General features: G+C 41.5%; 1 protein-coding gene across 7 annotated transcripts in view; it reads left to right on the top strand.

Moving 5' to 3' along the window:
- Window positions 1–17,978, top strand: part of ube3d (ubiquitin protein ligase E3D) — a 217,819-nt gene that overhangs the window by 11,262 nt on the left and 188,579 nt on the right. For 2 of the 7 annotated variants that reach the window (XM_041188678.1, XM_041188676.1), the window contains exons 1-3: window positions 8,712–8,920; window positions 11,128–11,324; window positions 14,113–14,203. In XM_041188678.1, the coding sequence (XP_041044612.1) occupies window positions 8,832–8,920; window positions 11,128–11,324; window positions 14,113–14,203 (377 nt within the window). In that variant the 5' untranslated portion in view covers window positions 8,712–8,831. Of the gene's footprint in view, window positions 1–8,709; window positions 8,921–11,127; window positions 11,325–14,112; window positions 14,204–17,978 lie in introns of those variants that run through there. The other 5 variants (XM_041188675.1, XM_041188677.1, XM_041188679.1 and 2 more) reach the window with 5 other exon arrangements.

The raw sequence follows: 17,978 nt of genomic DNA, 5'->3' as shown, positions 1-17,978 counted from the left end.
GATCTCATAGAAACCTATAAAATTCTAACAGGACTAGACAGTGTAGATGCAGGAAGGATGTTCCCGATGGTGGGGGAGTCCAGGACCAGGGGTCACAGTCTGAGGATATGGGGTTGACCATTTAGGACTGAGATGAGGAGAAATTTCTTCACCCAGAGAGTGTTGAGCCTGTGGAATTCGCGACCACAGAAAGTAGTTGAGGCCAAAACATTGTATGTTTTCAAGAAGGAGTTAGATATAGCTCTTGGGGTGAAAGGGATCAACGGGTATGGGAAGAAAGCTGGAGCAGGCTATTGAGTTGGATGATCAGCCATGATCATAATGAATGGTGGAGCAGGCTCGAAAGGCTGAATAGCCTACTCCTGCTCCTAGTTTATATGTTTCTATGTAATATTAGATGTGATTGGGCAACATTTATTAAATAATCCTCAGTGCGCTAAGAGTTACGCTGACGACCAATTTAAGATTGTCAGTTGGGCTCACAGTGTGGTGCATTTGCATGTACTGGAAGCTACATGTATTAATACATAGGGTCCTATTGTTTGCAGACAGAAAGGACATGTATATACATTGTGCCTGTTTCAGCTAAACAAAATAAGGGACAGCCATTTGCCGACTCATTTCTCAGGGCAATGTCTTGACCAATCAGGCTCAAGCTGCCTGGTTTAAATTTCAAACAACGCATGGCAGTTAACTGTCAGGCACCATCACTGGTGCGTTCTCCATGGCAATACCACTTGCCAGCAGTCAGCACTCTCTTCACATATACTACATTGGTATTCTTGCGAGTGTCCTAATGTCCAAAATGCTCCTTTATTCATAGGTCAAGGCAGAGCAGACAGTTTGTAGCAGACATGTACTAACGTGAGCTGAATTTCTGGATTTATGTCCTAGATTGACTTGATCTGAGCTGTGAAAAATGCGAGTTGTCACAATCTATCGCAATAGCACGGCCAGTTCAGTTCAAACTTCCGATGGAGACACATGATTGGATCTCTTGTTTTGCAAGCACACAGCCTTTGGAGAAAAAGCTAGAGTTTGCATGTCAAAATTACTGAGCAGGCAGTAAGCCTGAACGGGTGGTCAGCTAATGTGAGATGGAATGGGGGGCTTTGCATCAAATCCAGAGTCACCCCTGGGGTTTGCATCATCTCACAGAAATGACCATAAGACATAGGAGTAGAAATTAGGCCTTTCGGCCCATCGAGTCTGCTCCGCCATTCAATCATGGCTGATAATTTTTCAACCACATTCACCCGCCTTCTCCCCGTAACCTTTGACCCCCTTACGAATCAAGAACCTATCTATCTCGGTCTTAAATACACACAATGACGTGGCCTTCACAGCCTTCTGTGGCGATGAATTCCATAGATTCACCACTCTCTGGTTCAAGAAGTTTTTCCCCATCTCTGTTCTAAAAGGTCTTCCCTTTACTCTGAGGATGTGCCCTCGGGTCCTAGTCTCTCCTACTAATGGAAACATCTTCCCCACGTCCACTCTATCCAGGCTTTTCAGTATTCTGTAAGTTTCAATCAGATCCCTCCTCATCCTTCTAAACTCCATCGAGTATAGACCCAGAGTCCTGAATAGGTACTTGGATTGTACCTCCACCTCCTCCAGTGTTGACACAGAGAAAGCCAACTGAGAAGAGAAATTCTTAAATGGGGAGTGACTCTCACAAGGGATAAGTGAGCGAAGGAGTCCAGAAAAAAAAATCTTAAATAAACACAATTCACTTGGTCAGAGAGAAGTAATTGAGGCACTCAGGTTTAGAATTTTAACCAAAATCACACAGAAATAAATTCATCATTCCTCATGACCCAACTGTGTCTTTTCTTGTCTCAAATTTCCTCTACAAATCAAGTGACTTAGTTCATTCCCTGATGGTTCATGGTAGCACCAGCTGCTTTGGGATTCTTGTTTGGACAGGATATTGTATTTTTATAAAACACACACTTCTCTGTTTGGTTTTTGTGTTTTCCCAGCTGCACCATGTGCAGCCCACAGGCCCGCCTCACTCGCAATCTTTATTATTAGATATCGCTCTCTATATAAAAAAATTTAAAAAGCCGCCTAACATCACACACTCTGCTGGGATCCAAAAGCAACTCAGCAATGCAGTCATATCAAGGAAAAACATAGGTCCACTTTTTTATGGCAAGTTAACACAGCATATTGAAATCCCTCCTCTGATTGCCGGCTGTTCTTCAGCAATGCATTTTATTAAACTTTAAGCGTCGAAGTAAGATCAGGCATTTTGAACCACCAATTTTTTAATTGCATATTTGGCAAAAAGCTTCATGTAGGAATCATGGATCAATTTCCTTGTGTTAGTTCTCTCAACATGTGTATGCTCTGTTCCAATCCCTGGCACAGTCCTGGTTGTGTACAGTATCATCTCCCCCTTTGCAGTGGTAAGCCTCAGCAGGTCAGGCAGGGGTAGCAGCGAGTTTTAAAGGATACGATGAGAAGGGAGGGAATATTGGGCAGACTTACGCAGGGTATATTTTTCTTTCTCTTTGCACGGATTTTTACTCAACCTGTCTTCAATGTAAAATATGAAGTGCGATTCCCTTTGATGGCACTTCCAACAGTTCAGCACTCATCATTTTGGCACCCCCCCCCACCCAACCATTTGGGGCCTTGTGCCACGGCACGGTGTGTTTCACTGTAAACCCACCCCTGTAGAAACCCCAATGAAACAACACAATCAACCACATGTACCATTTCCAGGTGGATTGCACTCTTGCTTCTGAGTCACAAGGTCGTGGGTTCAAGTCCTACTACAGGTTCTGAATGCAAAAATCAAGGGTGAAACTCCAGTGCAGTACTGACAGCGTGCTGCACTGTCACCGATGCCATCTTTTGGAGAGATTAAACTGAGGCCCTGCCTGCCTCTCAAGTGGATGTAAAAGATCCCATTGTACCATTTTTTAGAAGGGTGGGGTCAGGGGGTGTAGTTATCTGGTGTCCTGGCCAATATTTATTCTTCTTTTGTTAAGAACAATATATAATTATATTTATATTTGTGTGTTAAGAAACATGGGACATGGTTTCAGTTTCACTTAGTTTTTTGTGAGCTTGGTACCGGGAAGTCTGGAGGGTCTCTGAGCAAAAAGGTCAGGTTTAATGGATTTGTTTATGTACATGCATTTTTAATGACCATAAGACCATAAGATGTAGGAGCAGAAGTAGGCTATTCGGCCCATCGAGTCTGCTCCGACATTCAATGAGATCATGGCTGATTTGATAATCCTCAACTCCACTTTCCTGCCTTTTTCCAATAACCCTTGATTCCCTTACTGATTAAAAATCTGTCTAACTCAGCCTTGAATATACTTAAGGACACAGCCTCTACAGCCCTCTGTGGTAAAGAATTCCACAGATTCACTACCCTCTGAGAGAAGAAATTCCTCCACATTTCTGTTTTAAATGCGTGACCCCTTACTCTGAGATTATGCCCTCTGGTCCTAGACTCTTCCACAAGGGGAAACAAGGTCTCAGCATCTACCCTGTTAAGCCCCCTAAAAATCTTGTATGTTTCAATAAGATAGCCTCATTCTTCTAAACTCCAATGAATACACCAACCTACTCAACCTCTTATAAGAAAATCCCTCCATACCTGGGATCAACCTAGTGAACCTTCTCTGGATTGCCTCCAATGTCAGTATGTTTTCCTTAGATAAGGGGACCAAAATTGTCTACAGTATTCCTGGTGTGGTCTAACTAGTGCCTTGTATAGCTTTAGTAAGACTTCCCAATTTTTATACTCCATTCCATTTGAAATAAAGGCCAACATTCCATTTGTCTTTCCTATTACCTGCTGAACTTGTATGCTAGCTTTTTGAGATTCATGCAGGAGGACCCCCAAGTCCCTCTGTGCTGCAGCTTTCTGCAATCTGTCTCCATTTAAGTAATATTCAGTTCCTCTATTCTTCCTGTCAAGGTTCATAACCTCACATTTTCCCACATTATATTCCATCTGCCAAGTTTTTGCCCACTCACTTAACCTGTCTATATCCCTCTGTAGACACTTGTGTCATCTGCAAACTTGGCAATTGTACATTCCTTTCCCTCATCCAAGTCATTAATATTTATTATAAACAGCTGTGGCCCCAGCACTGATCCCTGTGGCACTCCACTAGTTACAGGTTGCAACCCTGAAAAGGCCCCCCTTATCCCAACTCTCTTTCTTATTAGTTAGCCTCTATCCATGCTAATGTACTACCCCCAACACCATGGGCTCTTATCTTATTAAGTAGCCTTATGTGCAGTACCTTACCAATTGCATTTTGGAAATCCAAATATATCGCATCGACTGCTTTCCCTTTATCTATCCTGCTTGTTATCTCTTCAAGGAATTCTAATAAATTTGTCAGGCATGATTTCCCCTTCATGAAGCCATGCTGATTCTGCTTGATTAGATTATGCATTTCTAAATGCTCTGCTATTTCATCCTTTATTATAGACTCTAACGTTTTCCCAATAACAGATGTTAAGCTAACTGGCCTATAGTTACCTGTTTCTTATCTCCCTCCCTTTTTGAATAAGGGTGTTACATTGGCAGTTTTCCAATCTTCTGGGACTTTTCCAGAACCTAAGGATTCTTGGAGGATTACTACCAGTGCACCCATTATCTCTGCATTACTTCCTTTAATATCCTAGGATGCAACCCATCAGGTCCAGGTGACTTATCAGCCTTTAGCCCCATTAGTTTCCCTGGTACTTTTTCTCTAGTGATAGTTAATGTATTTATTTCCTCCCCTCCATTTTGCCCCTTGATTATTTAGTACTTTTGGAATGCTATTAGTATCTCCTACCGTGAAGACTGAAGCAAAGTATTTATTCATTTCCTCTGCCATTTCCTTGTTCCCCATTATTATTTCCCCAGCCTCATTCTCTAAGGGGCCTATATTGACTTTGGCCTCACTCTTCCTTTTTATACATTTAAAGAAGATCTTACTGTCTGTTTTTATATGACTTGCTAGTTTACCTCAAAGTTTATTTTCTCCCTCTTTATTATTTTTTTCGTCATTTTCTGTTGGTTTTTTAAAAGCTTTCCCAATCCTCTGGCTTACCATTAATATTTGCCACAAAAGATGGTTAATGAACAATGGCAGACATTTAAGAAAATAGTTCATGACTCACAACAAAAATATATCCCAGCGTGGAAGAAGGATTCTAGGAAGGGGATAAACCAACCATGGTTAACCAAGGAAGTTAAGGATAGTATCAAATTGAAAGAAAAAACATACAATGTGGCAAAGATTAGTGGCCTTATCACCATATTATCATCCCCTCCCCCACCCGCCATGATGCCTGACACCAACAGGACCGGAAAGTTTCCAGTCAATGACCAACCCTGGTTGGCACCCCAGAGGATATGGTCAGGAGAAACAGGAGGAGCTGCCTCCTCCTTCTTCATTGAAGGGCCCCCCTCACTGTACAGTGGAGAGAAAATGAGGATGACACCCAGATGACAGAACCTCCAATTTACCAAAGTTTACCTGCAGCGACAGAACCTGCCACTCCTCCAATAGTAGTGAGAAGAAAATACGGAAGTGTTATAAGGCCTCCAGACCACTTGAAACTGTGAACTCAGGGACTTGATGGAGGGGAGATGGGGTAGTAGTAATGATGAGGTAAGTTGGGATATCTTGTAAGTAAGTTGGATAACAACTTGGGGAGGGGTAATATAAGGGTCTGGCATGTGGGTTATTATGGGACTGAGTACAGTACCACATACTGTAATTTAAGAGAACACATGACCTGCACCAAGCGGTCAGTGCAGTGTTCGACATAGCTTTGTGTAGAAGCAAGCAGAGAGACAGCTAGCTGGACCTTTACTGTACCTGTGTGTAGTAATTGTAGCTTTAAAGAATGTAGTGACAGTAGCTCTTTGACTTATTGTGCTGTATAATAACATGTGACAGTGTGAATGAATCAGCTCTAAGAGCAGGGAACCTTAGAGTGGGAGTTCTTCTTCTAGTTATGGGGCTTGATGGAAGCATGTAACTGCTACTGCAGCCTATAAATAAAGTCTGCTGTTTCTAATGAGAAACCTATCTGGAAAATCAAGTCCTTAACAAGTTGGCAACGTGGATGGGATCGGGTCTGGTGTTGTCCCCTCGCCCAGCGACTGTGAGTATCTTGTTTAACAGAAGAAAAGGAAAACATATTCACCAGGTATGCTGCAGAGTTCAAACTGAAGAAACAGAAGTGCTGTTGTTTTAATTTTAAGGAAAAAACAGGCCCTGATCCAAATGGCTGAGAAATCTCCTAGACCGCTCCCGACATTAAAAAAAGAGGACCTGCAGAGGCAAAAATAAACAAAAAAATGTTTGCTGCAGAGTTGACAGCTTGTAAGTTTTTAAAAAAGGGCAATCAGAGCAGAAAGCAATGCTGCACTTTTAAATTTAAAAAATGGTCCCGATCAGACCACTGGATCTCCCAAAGTGTGGGACATCCAACATCAAAAGAAACTGTGGGGTTAGTAAGGAAAAAGAAAAAAAACCCTTGCAGTATTGCCCAGAAAAGGGGGAAGACATCGCTGCTGTGTTCTTTCAATAAGGAATGAAGTTTTACAAAGTTAAAACAAAAAGCAGCCACACTTGATGAGCCCGCCAAAACACAAAAAGCACAGGAAGCTCAAAAACAGCAGAGAAAAGCCAATAGCTGCAGAGAAAGCCCAAGTAAAAAAAAGTGACTGCTCTTAAAGTGGCAATACATTTAAAATGGTAAGTACAAGAAAAATGGCTATGGACAGAAAATTGGAAGAGACACCAGAGAGAGGGCAACTCTCAATACAGATCCATTGGCATCAAGATACCCCAGAGAGAGGGCATCTCTGCTGAAGGCAATAAGAGACCCCAGAGAGGGGGCAGCTCTGCCAAAGGGAAGAAGGGACCCCAGAGAGAGGGCAACTCAGCGAAAGGCACAGGACACACCAGAAAGAGGGCAACATGAAAAGTTGAAAAGTTGAAAGGACAGTTGACTGTCCTTCAAGGTCAAATGCTAAAGTAATGTGTAACCATTCAGCAACATAAAGAAATGAAGATTTCATAAATAGTAGAATGGAAGCAAGTCAGAAGGAATTCAAAGCAGCCTCAGGGGAAGCCCTGGTAATCGGAGAGGGCTCAAGGAAGCCCTGGTAGTCAAAGAGGCCTTAGGGGAAGCCTTAGTAATCAGAGACGGCTCACAGGAAGTTCTGGGACTTGTGTATAGCTGAAGGCAGGAGTTTGGATAAACTTCAAGGTGCTGCCAGTTCAGTGAAGCTAGCTGTCTAGCAAAGAGCCGAAGAATCAGCTGAATGAAGCTAAAGAGGCATTGAAAGGAAAAGTCATATAACTTTCCAAGATGCGACTAGTTACCTGGTGTAATAGTTTCTGTGACTGGACCCTTGTCGTACCACGTAGAAGTGGAGGGCCAGATCACCCAGATCATTTGAGAAGAAGGGAGATACCCCAACAGTATGATGTTCCACCTGTAACCATTGTAGAGCTCGTGGTCCCTGTTGAAATTGTTCAATCAAGGATAGACATACCAGATGTCTCTGTCGGCGTGGATAACATTGAACTGCCTGTGCCTAAGGAGGTACCTGACATTGCTGCAGTTCCAGATAATGTGGATTCTGTAAGAGATCCGAAATTTGTGGAGCTGTGACGTTCCACCTGGATCAGGAAACGACCTGAGAACTTAAAATTCCATGACCCATGTATATATTTGTAAAGTCATGAAGATAGATGTTCTTGTAAGTACAAACTGTACAAAAAATTTAAAGGGAGGGGAATGTAGTAATCGTAGCTTTAAGGAATGTAGTGACTGTCGCTTTAAGACTTATTGTGTTGTATAGTATCATGTGACACTGCAAACAAATCAGACCTAAGTGTGGGCCACCTTAGAGTGGGAGTTCTTCTTCTAGTTGTGGAGCTTGATGGAAGATTGTAACTGCTGCTGCAGCCTGTAAATAAGCCTACAACCACACCACCCCCTCCACTTCTCTCTCTCTCTCTCCCCCCCCCCCCCACACCTTAAACCAGCTTATATTTCAACTCTTTCTTGGACTCGAAATTCTGTCAAAGGGTCATGAGGACTCGAAACGTCAACTCTTTTCTTCTCCGCCGACGCTGCCAGACCTGCTGAGTTTTTCCAGGTAATTCTATTTTTGTTTTGGATTTCTAGCATCTGCAGTTTTTTTGTTTTTATTTTTATATATGTAAATAAAGTTTGATCTTTCTAATGAGAAAACTGTCTGGAATATCAAGTTCATAATTCTATGTAAAAGCAAAATACTGTGGATGCTGAAAATCTGAAACAAAAACAAAAATAGCTGGAAAAGCTCAGCAGGTCTGACAGCATCTGTGGATAGAAAGACAGAGTTAACGTTTCGAGTCCATATGACTCTTCATCAGAACTGAAGATAAATTGAGTGGAAAGGGTGGGGCATAGGAAGATTTTGGAGTTCCTGGGACAGACATTCATATTTACAAAAACACCTAACATTAATCCCCTTGAAAGGACGACAGCAAAAACCGGGTTTGTGACAGGCTGCAGAGGCGACTCACCCTCCCGGGCCGCAGAGGGCGCTATGTCAAAATGGATTTCCTGCTCGAGCCTCTTCTTGGGGCTGGGGGTGTGTCTTTAGCATGCACCAGTGTGTCGGCTGGAGGGAGATATGCGCATGCGCTCTGTGCTGGAGTCGGAGAGTAGGGGAGTGTGCGCATGCGTCCCGCGCCGGAGTCGGCTGGGGTTTGGGGCGAGTCGCGCGTTGGTTGGTTGTTACTTTGTTCCATTTCATTCAGGATTTCCTCAGGTCGAGCCTGAGCCCCAGGATGGAGAGGGAAATGCAGAGAAAACTAATACAACCACTGGTCTTCTTAGAGATCAGAAACAGCACGCAAAGCGGGCAGTTGATAATTGGGTAAATTGTTTTCTTCAGTGACTATACACACAGTGACTGGCTGTGCACGTTGATAAACGTGTTTCTGCATTGACAATTCACCAGATAGATACATTGCAGCTCTAGTGAAGCAGTTTTTATATACGCTTTGACAAATAGACTTGAGAGTGTTTACTTAGGTGGATCGTCAAGGTCGGAGTCATATATCCTCTGGTTTTCGGTGGAACAATAAGAATTTAAAAAAGAAATGTAATTGTTTTTTAGTTGGTAAACCGTACTGGGGAAAACTAAGCCAGAAGATGCACATGGACTATTTAACATTTCTCTAGGATTAGGGCTGATGTGTTGGTTGAGATTTCTGCTCACGTGTAGAGCTGGGCTTGAACCAATTGGCAATGTCTGTACTGTTGGAGTTGCTAACTTTTCGATAAGTCATTAAATCGCCGTCTGCTGACCCAGTTAGATGCAGAAGATTTTACAGCACTATTAGAGGGATAGTGAGTTCTTCCAGCGTCCAGGCCAATATTTGTACCTCAAGCAACATCACAAGCTGATAAATTGACTACTTTTGTCACTTATTGTTTGTGTGATCTTGCTATGTATCAATTGACTGCCACTTTTGACCACAAAACAACAATAATTACACTTTAGAAAAAATGATTCTTGAGAAGAAATGGTGATAAGTACAAAATAAAAGCAGAAAGTGCTAGAAAAGCTCAGCAGGTCTGGCAGCATCTCTGGAAAGAGAAACAGAATTAACATTTTGAGTGCATATAACTTCTTCAGAGTGATAAATACAGTTTATGAAGAAGTGCTGGCAATGAAGGGGCTTTTCATGTGTGGTAAACTGGGTATTCTTTACCTTTCCATCACCGTTCTCAAACTCTTCACTATCCTGGAGCTGCAGTTTCCTCCGTTTAACACTGGGAAGACCATCATCTTCCACTCTCACCATAAACTCCATACTCAAGTCACTATCCCCTCATTCACATTCTACACCCTCCTGGCTGCTGTCTCAGACTGAACTAGACTCTTTGTAACCTCAGCATCCTATCTGACCCTGATCTGAGATTCTGACGCCCACATCCGCTCCCTCAAAGACTGCCTCTTTCCACCTTGGAATATCTGTCCTGACAGTAACCCATTTCATGCTGAAGCTTTTTTCCTTGCCTTTGTTAGTTATGGGGATGATCAGTCCAGTGCTTGCCAGTCCAGCCTCTCATTCTTGACCTTCCATAAATTTTAGCTCATCCAAAGATCTGCATCTGCATCCTATTCTGCATCAAACCCCACCAACCCATCGTCTCTGTCCTTGATGACATATATTAGTTCTCCGACATTTCAAATTTACAACCCCAATTCTTGGGTTCAAATTCCTCCATGACCTTACCCTTCTCGATCTCTCTAACATCCAGTCATAGTACAGTATCTCACCTGAACTGTTTGTTCCTCTGATGTTGGCCTCTTCTGTATCTATCTCCATCACTCTGCCATTGGTGGCTGTATATTCAGTCACCTGGGCCCTTTGTTTTAGAATTCACTCCTTGGCCTTTCCACCTTCTCCTCCTTTAAGAACCTTCACCTAGTATCCAAGCTTCTAAATCTGCTTTGGCTAAGGTTTCATTTTTCTGACTATCCCTCTATGAAGTCCCTGGGAAATTTTTTCCATGGTAAAGGTGCTATGTAGATGCAGTTTGTAATTTGACTCTAATCTTTCTGTGATACAGATACTGTGCTCTAAGAATGAAAAAAACGTGTCATATTTAACCAGGTATCCATTGAAATTGGCCTAATTTGTGATAGCTTCTTCTAATGCATTCTTCTTGGTCTTGATTTCTGCCATTACTGGGCTCAGGATAACTGATATAAATTAACACGTGGCACTGCACTCTTTAGGTGTTATTAGCTGATTTGTCATCAATTTTAATCTTTGACTGTCGATTTAAAGAAACTCCTAATGAATATCTAGTCATCTCTGACCAAGGACTTATTATGCAGCTTGTTTCTAATTGAATCTGCATAATGACTTTGAATCTTGGCACTGTTATCTCCTGATATCAAATGATGTTCACAAGATGCTTTATTTAAAGATAAGAATAATGTGTTCAGAGACATAAGTGTGTTTTGACATTGGATGCTGTATCTATCGGTTACAGTGTGCTGACTTATTTCAATGCTGTTTTGAGTATGTGCCAACAGAATAATGCATTGTATTCTTCTTTGAGCAGAAACTTCCCAGAGAATTACTCAGAATTGCAAGTTACTCTTGGCCTATCATCCATACATCTTCAGTCTGCGGGGCAGTGTATAAACTTAGATTTGCCAGTAGGGGTCAGAATTGTTCCACCTTCTTGCCGCAGTCTCCAGTACGTTATGGGAGATGGATTCCACATGAGGCTGCAAGTTCAGATTGATAGACCTGCAGGTGACCATCTCTTATATCTTTGACTAAATTAATTATACTGAAAACTTTTGGCCAATTCTGTGGTTTAAAAATCTCACACCTTACACAAAATTGTTATTTATCCAACAGCTCACTAGATAGTTACATATCATAGTTAACCTTAGGCTTCTGACTGGATCTTAGAAATAACCCATTCCTGACCTGGGCCATTTTAAAAGATATAATGGTTTACATGCCTTGAGCTTTCAAACGGTAAATCATCATAGCGAAGCTGTTAATGGTTGTTTAGTGATATATAGCTTCAGAACACACTTCAGATATAATTTTAAGTAAGACGTGTAAGCACTTTTGTTTACTTTGTGTTCCTTTCCTCCCGTCTTTCCTCTCCACCAATTACTTAATTTGTTTCTTCTTTTATTAATTTAACTTTTATCATCTGATCCAGCAATTTATTTAATCTAGTTCTTGATTTACCTTCTTCCCTCTTCCTCCTGCCTCCCACAATTTATTTTAGCACTGGGAGAGACTTCCAAAAATATATTTTATTAATGGCTGAAAACTGGTTTTGAGGCCAGATCGCTAACCAATTGAAAGCTCAAAGTCTGTATTTTGATGTGGTCATTTAATAGATGTGACCAGGTCAATCCTTAGCATCGTAAAAGCAATGAGGAGGAGCTTTTGCCTGCCTTGTAAATGTGTTCAGAGCTTCCATAATTTGATTTACCACAGAATGGCAAATTGGGCCTCTGTGGCTCAATGATTAAATGTACACTGTGATTGGAGGACCTCAGTTTTAATCTCCACTGATAGTCAAAGATGGTAATGTTACTCAAACAAAAACAGAATTACCTGGAAAAACTCAGCAGGTCTGGCAGCATCGGCGGAGAAGAAAAGAGTTGACGTTTCGAGTCCTCATGACCCTTCGACAGAACTGTCGAAGGGTCATGAGGACTCGAAACGTCAACTCTTTTCTTCTCCGCCGATGCTGCCAGACCTGCTGAGTTTTTCCAGGTAATTCTGTTTTTGTTTTTGTTTTAGATTTCCAGCATCCGCAGTTTTTTTGTTTTTATCTCTATGGTAATGTTACTGTTGGGCTCAGCCTCCTTGGGCAAAGAGCGGGAAAAAGTGTCTAACTTTCTGCTCTTAATTGCAATGCCAGTAACACTTTCTGGAAGGATTAATTGAACTTGTGTAGGATACTGCCCATGGACTGAATATCCACCAAATGCTCACTGTCCAGGCTTGTACCTCAACTGCTCCCTGTAGAGGAAGAGTAACAGTAAAGGGCAGAAAAACCTTCCATATACTGTGCATGTCAAACATAATGCAAGTGAGCGTTCTGTGTTTTTGTTATTCATTTACGGAATGTGGGCATTGCTGGCGAGGCCAGCATTTATTGCCCGTTCTTAATTGCCCTTGAGAAGGCAGTGGTGAGCTGCTTCTTGAACTGCTGCAGTCCATGTGGTGTAGGTACACCCACAGTGCTGTTAGGAAGGGAGTTCCAGGATTTTGACCCAGCAACAGTGAAGGAACAGCGATATATTTCCAAATCAGGATGGTGAGTGGCTTGGAGGGGAACTTCCAGGTGGTGGTGCTCCCATGTGTCTGCGTATGATAAAGTTAACTAGAGGATGAATTTATACCCAAACCTAAATTCTAATATCTTAATCATTTCCTACTTATAACTGTTAAATTATGTAGAATTCGAATCTCCTGAACTGCTTCAATTTTGGAAGTTAAGAGTTTTACATGCAGAGCTACCCCTTGAAGGACAAGTATGAATGGTTTCATGGTCTGTCTCTATAATATCACTTACTGATTCACTGGTAACTTCACATTTCTCTGCTTGTTAGTGACTTGATGGACAACTTTTCAATCCAGAATAAACTGACAACTCAGTGTGTTGTCATCAATTTGTAAGCAGACTAAAAAACCTGAACAGGATTCCCCCGTCGCCATTACTGTATTGAATTGGTGGTTGGAAGCAATGTGAGAACAGGTCATTTGCATAGATTGTGTAATTGTGTTCCCTTTTCAATATAACTTGTCAATTTGTTTCACGTGTGCTTATAATATTTGATGAAGGGGTCTTGTTCTATGATTTTTCTGTCAGTTTCTAAGGTGAGCATAGTTCTCTCATGCCTGGGGCAACTGTGGATTATGTAGTCAGTTTATTCATGGATAGAAAATAGGTACAACTGGACTGTCAGTCAGTAGTATGTTCATTACCAATTTTTGCAAATTCTTTGCTAGAAGCGTGTTTGTCAGTCAGATGTGAGATAGGCACATGAGTTAGTAACTGTGCCAGGACAGTAATAGAAACTGAGCATGAGGGGTCAGGCCTTTTAGGTATAATGTTACTTCGATTGACAGGCACCTCATTGTTGATACTAAATGTCACAAATTATTACCGATAAGCTTCAAAAACAAGAAATATCAATGCATGAAAGATAAGGGTTACCTTCCTAGAAAAGAAAAAAAGTACTGTTATAAGGAAAATCTGCTAGTTGTATTGGCTACAGTATTAAATATAACTTTGGGCTATTAAATCTGCAAGGATGGAAAGCATGTGTGGTGAAAAGATTGCTTTTTTAAGTGGCATGTTATTATTAATACTTTTAAGTAGGAAGATTATCTGGGGGTATATTAAATCTTTGACAAAACTTATATTTAAAATACTGAGAAAGTTAAGTTTGCACACATTTTCTTGTAATATTCATTTCTTAATTTTCTTTTAATGGTGAGATCTAAGTTTGCAGAGTTCATCTCAAGTGTCAAAAATAATAATTGATATTTCATGTTTCTTTAGAGCTGGTTCCAACTGTGATAAAAACCTTGAAAGCCCAGGCAAGCTATATGTTTCAGTGCCAAACCTGTGGACAGTCTGTACTCAAGAAACAGTAAGGCATTTTTTGATCTATTTTTCAAATGGATGACGGTGAAAAAGTATCTGCAAACGAAAATAGTTTATGTGTATAATAGTATAATTAATACATTGTTCAACATTGAAAAGTGTTAGGTGTCGACTCAGTGGCACCCTCTGATTCAGAAGGTTGTGCGTTCAAGTCCCATGGTGGAAATTTGAACACATAATTTAGACTGGCACTTAGGGCAGTTCTGAATGAGTGCTGTACCGTTGGAGGTGCTGTCTCAGGTAGATGTAAAAGATGGTGTAACTCTTGTCAAAGAAGAACAGGGGAGTTCTATTGTTTCCCTGGCCAATATTTATTCCTCAATTGACAGCACTGAAACAAATATCTGATCATTTACTTCCTTGCTGTTTGTAGGAGCTTGCTGTATGCAAATTGGCTGCTGTGTTTCCCTACTTGACAACATTGGTTACACTTTAAATGTGTTTTTTAAATTCATTCACGGGATGTAGGTTTCACTGGCTGGGCCAGTATTTATTGCCCATCCCTAGTTGCCCTTGAGAAGGTGGTGGTGAGCTGCCTTCTTGAACCGCTGCAATCCATGTGGTGTGAGTAAACCCACAGTGCTGTTAGGGAGGGAGTTCCAGGATTTTGACCCAGCGACAGTGAAGGAACGGTGATATATTTCCAAGTCAGGATGGTGAGTGACTTGGAGGGGAACTTCTAGGTGGTGGTTTTCCCATCTGTCTGCTGCTCTTGTCCTCTAGATGGTAGTGGTCATGGATTTAGGTGTTGTTGAAGAGCCTTGGTGAATCCTACACTGCATCTTGTATATGTTACACGTAGCTGCTACTGTGCGTTGGTGGTGAAGAGAGTCCCACCGTGGGACTTGAACCCCAACCTTCTGAATCAGAGGGTGCCACTGAGTCGACACCTAACACCTTTCAATGTTGAAAAATATATTAATTATACTATTATACACATAAATTATGTTTGTGGATGTGGTGCCAATCAAGTGTGCTGCTTTGTCCTGGATGGTGTCAAGCTTCTTGAGTGTTGTGGGAGCTGCACTCATCCAGGCAAGTGGGGAGTATTCCATCACCTTCCTGACTTGTGCCTTGTAGATGGTGGACAGGCTTTGGGGAGTCAGTAGGTGAGTTACCCGTCGCACTATTCCTAGCCTCTGACCTGCTCTCATAGCCACAGTATTTATATGGCTAGTCCAGTTCAGTTTCTGGTCCATGGTAACCCCAGGATGTTGATAATGGGGGATTCAGTGATGGTAATGCCATTGAACATCAAGGGGTGATGGTTTGATTCTCTCTTGTTGGAGATGGTCATTGCCTGACACTTGTGTGGCATGAATGTTGCCACTTGTCAGCCCAAGACTGGATATTGTTCAGGTCTTGCTGCATTTGGACATGAACTGCTTCAGTATCTGAGGTGTCGTGAATGGTGTTGAACATTGTGCAATCATCAGCGAACATCCCCACTTCTGACCTTATGATGGAAGGAAGGCCATTGATGAAGCAGCTGAAGATGATTGGGCCGAGGGCACTATCCTGGGGAACTCCTGCAGTGATGTTCTGGAGTTGAAATGACTAACCTCCAACAACCACAATCATCTTCCTTTGTGCTAGGTATGATTCCAACCAGCGGAGAGTTTCCCCCCTGATTCCCATTGACTCCAGCTTTACCAGGGCTCCTTGATGCCACGCTTGGTCAAATGCTGCCTTGATATAGCAAATTCAGCCTTTATCTTTTGCACTGTTGTTGCAATTTATAATTGACCTAGCTGTTCGTGGAAGAGAATTCCAAACTTCTATCACCCTTTGTGTGAAGAAGTGTTTGTTAATTTCATTCTCAAAGTCTGGTTCTAATTTTTAGATTACTTCCCTTGGTTCTAGATTCCCCAACCAATGGAAATAAAGAGAGAGAAGCTAGCTGTTGCCCTCAATATCTTGAAAACTTTGATCAGATTGCTCCTTAATCTTCTAAATTCCAGGGAATACAATCCTAGTTTGTGTAATCTTGACTCAATTTAACTCTTTGAAGTTAGGTATCATTCCTGCAAATCTGCATTACACTTCATCCTAGGTCAGTATATCCTTTCTAATATATGGTGCCTAGCACTACTGATAGTGCTTCAGGTGTGGTCTATTCAATACTGAAGTATTGTACTCCTTTGTATTCTAGTGTTCTAGATTTTGCTTATTTTCTCTCTCTTTCATGACAGAAAATCAGCTATGTACCTAAACCCCCACGTCTCTTTAGACCGCCAATGTTTCTAGCTTTACACCATTTGGAAAGGACACTATTCAATCCTGGTTTTCAGCTTCAAAGTGGATGACTTCAGATTTGCCGATATTGAAATCCATTTGCCACAATTTTGTCTATTCACTTAATCTACCAATATTACTTTGTAATCTTGTGTTTCCATCTACATTGCTTACAGTGCTTGCTTATTTTTGTCTCATCGGCAAATTTGGATATGTGGCTTTCTCTCCCATCATCTAAGTTGTTAATGAATACCATAAATAGTTGAGAACCCAAAACAGATCCTTGCTAGACACCACTAGTCACATCCTGTGAATCAGAGTACCTTCTTGTTATCCCTACCCAGTTTCCTGTCAATCAACCAATTTCCTAACTAGGTGGTTAATTTGCCATCAAGTCCATGAACTTCAGCTTCAGCTGACAGTCTCTTATGAGACACTTGCCTCCTATAAATAATGCCCATCGATATTCACCAGTCTGCTGCCTAGTTACTTCTTGAAAAATATCAGTCAGGTCACTCAGGCATGATTAGGTTGTGAAAAGTGTGACATAAATGTACCTCTGCAGTTTAGAGAACTTCTAAAGGAGTAGTGTGCCTCAGGCAAGACTTGTTAATTTTAGAATTGCTAATAATATTGCAAATTAAAGTGTTCTCTCTTTGCTGGCATTTCTGCTATTTCATCAGGATTACTGAGCTTTTGTGTTCTCACTTGACCCTTGACATTTGTGCACGTTGACAGTCTGTAATCATCTCCTGTTTGGCACATCGTATGATGGTGGAGAGGATAGCCTCACCATTACAGCCGTTGTATCAGACTGGGCGCTTTATTGTGCCCAGTGGCAGTGTCAAGTTGAGGGTTACCGAACCAGTTTTAAAACTGGCTTAAAGTTAGAACCATATTATATTTTGAATAATACAACAAACATTTAGCCTGCATTTCGTGTCTGTCATTTGTCTATCAAATTTCAAGTATGACACTCAAATTTCTGTCACACACAAAACAAAAACTGCAAAGAAACAAAAACATTCAATTTTTGACACAGGAGCCCAAATCTCTGGCACCTCTGAATAACTGCAAGTAATGCTTAAAAAAGAAAATGACACTAAATTCTGAACCTTGCCCACTGCTTAATTGACAGTTGTTGATCTTTGAAGCATTAAGTGCTGACCACTCAGCTGCGGAGCAATAGATGCTGCAATGCATGATATTCCTATTGACAGCTTTTCATCTGATTTATCATGAGCAATGACATGGGCAATCTCTCTGTAATGGTACAAATCCTGAACTATTTATAATTTTTGGTGAAATGTACTTTTATCTTTTTTTTTATTCGTTCATGGGATGTAGGCGTCTCTGGCTAGGCCAGCTTTTATTGCCCAACCCTAAGTGCCCTTGAGAAGGTGGTGGTGAGCTGCCCTCTTGAATTGCTGCAGTCCATGTGGTGTAGGAGCAGCCACAGTGCTGTTAGGGAGGGAGTTTCAAGTCAAGATGGTGTATGACATGGAGGGGACTTGCAAGTCGGGTGT

This window comes from Carcharodon carcharias, chromosome 5, assembly GCF_017639515.1.
Source record: "Carcharodon carcharias isolate sCarCar2 chromosome 5, sCarCar2.pri, whole genome shotgun sequence".
Taxonomy (NCBI): domain Eukaryota; kingdom Metazoa; phylum Chordata; class Chondrichthyes; order Lamniformes; family Lamnidae; genus Carcharodon; species Carcharodon carcharias.
The sequence above is the reverse complement of the archived record's forward strand: the minus strand, read 5'-3'. Positions and strand labels throughout refer to the sequence as shown.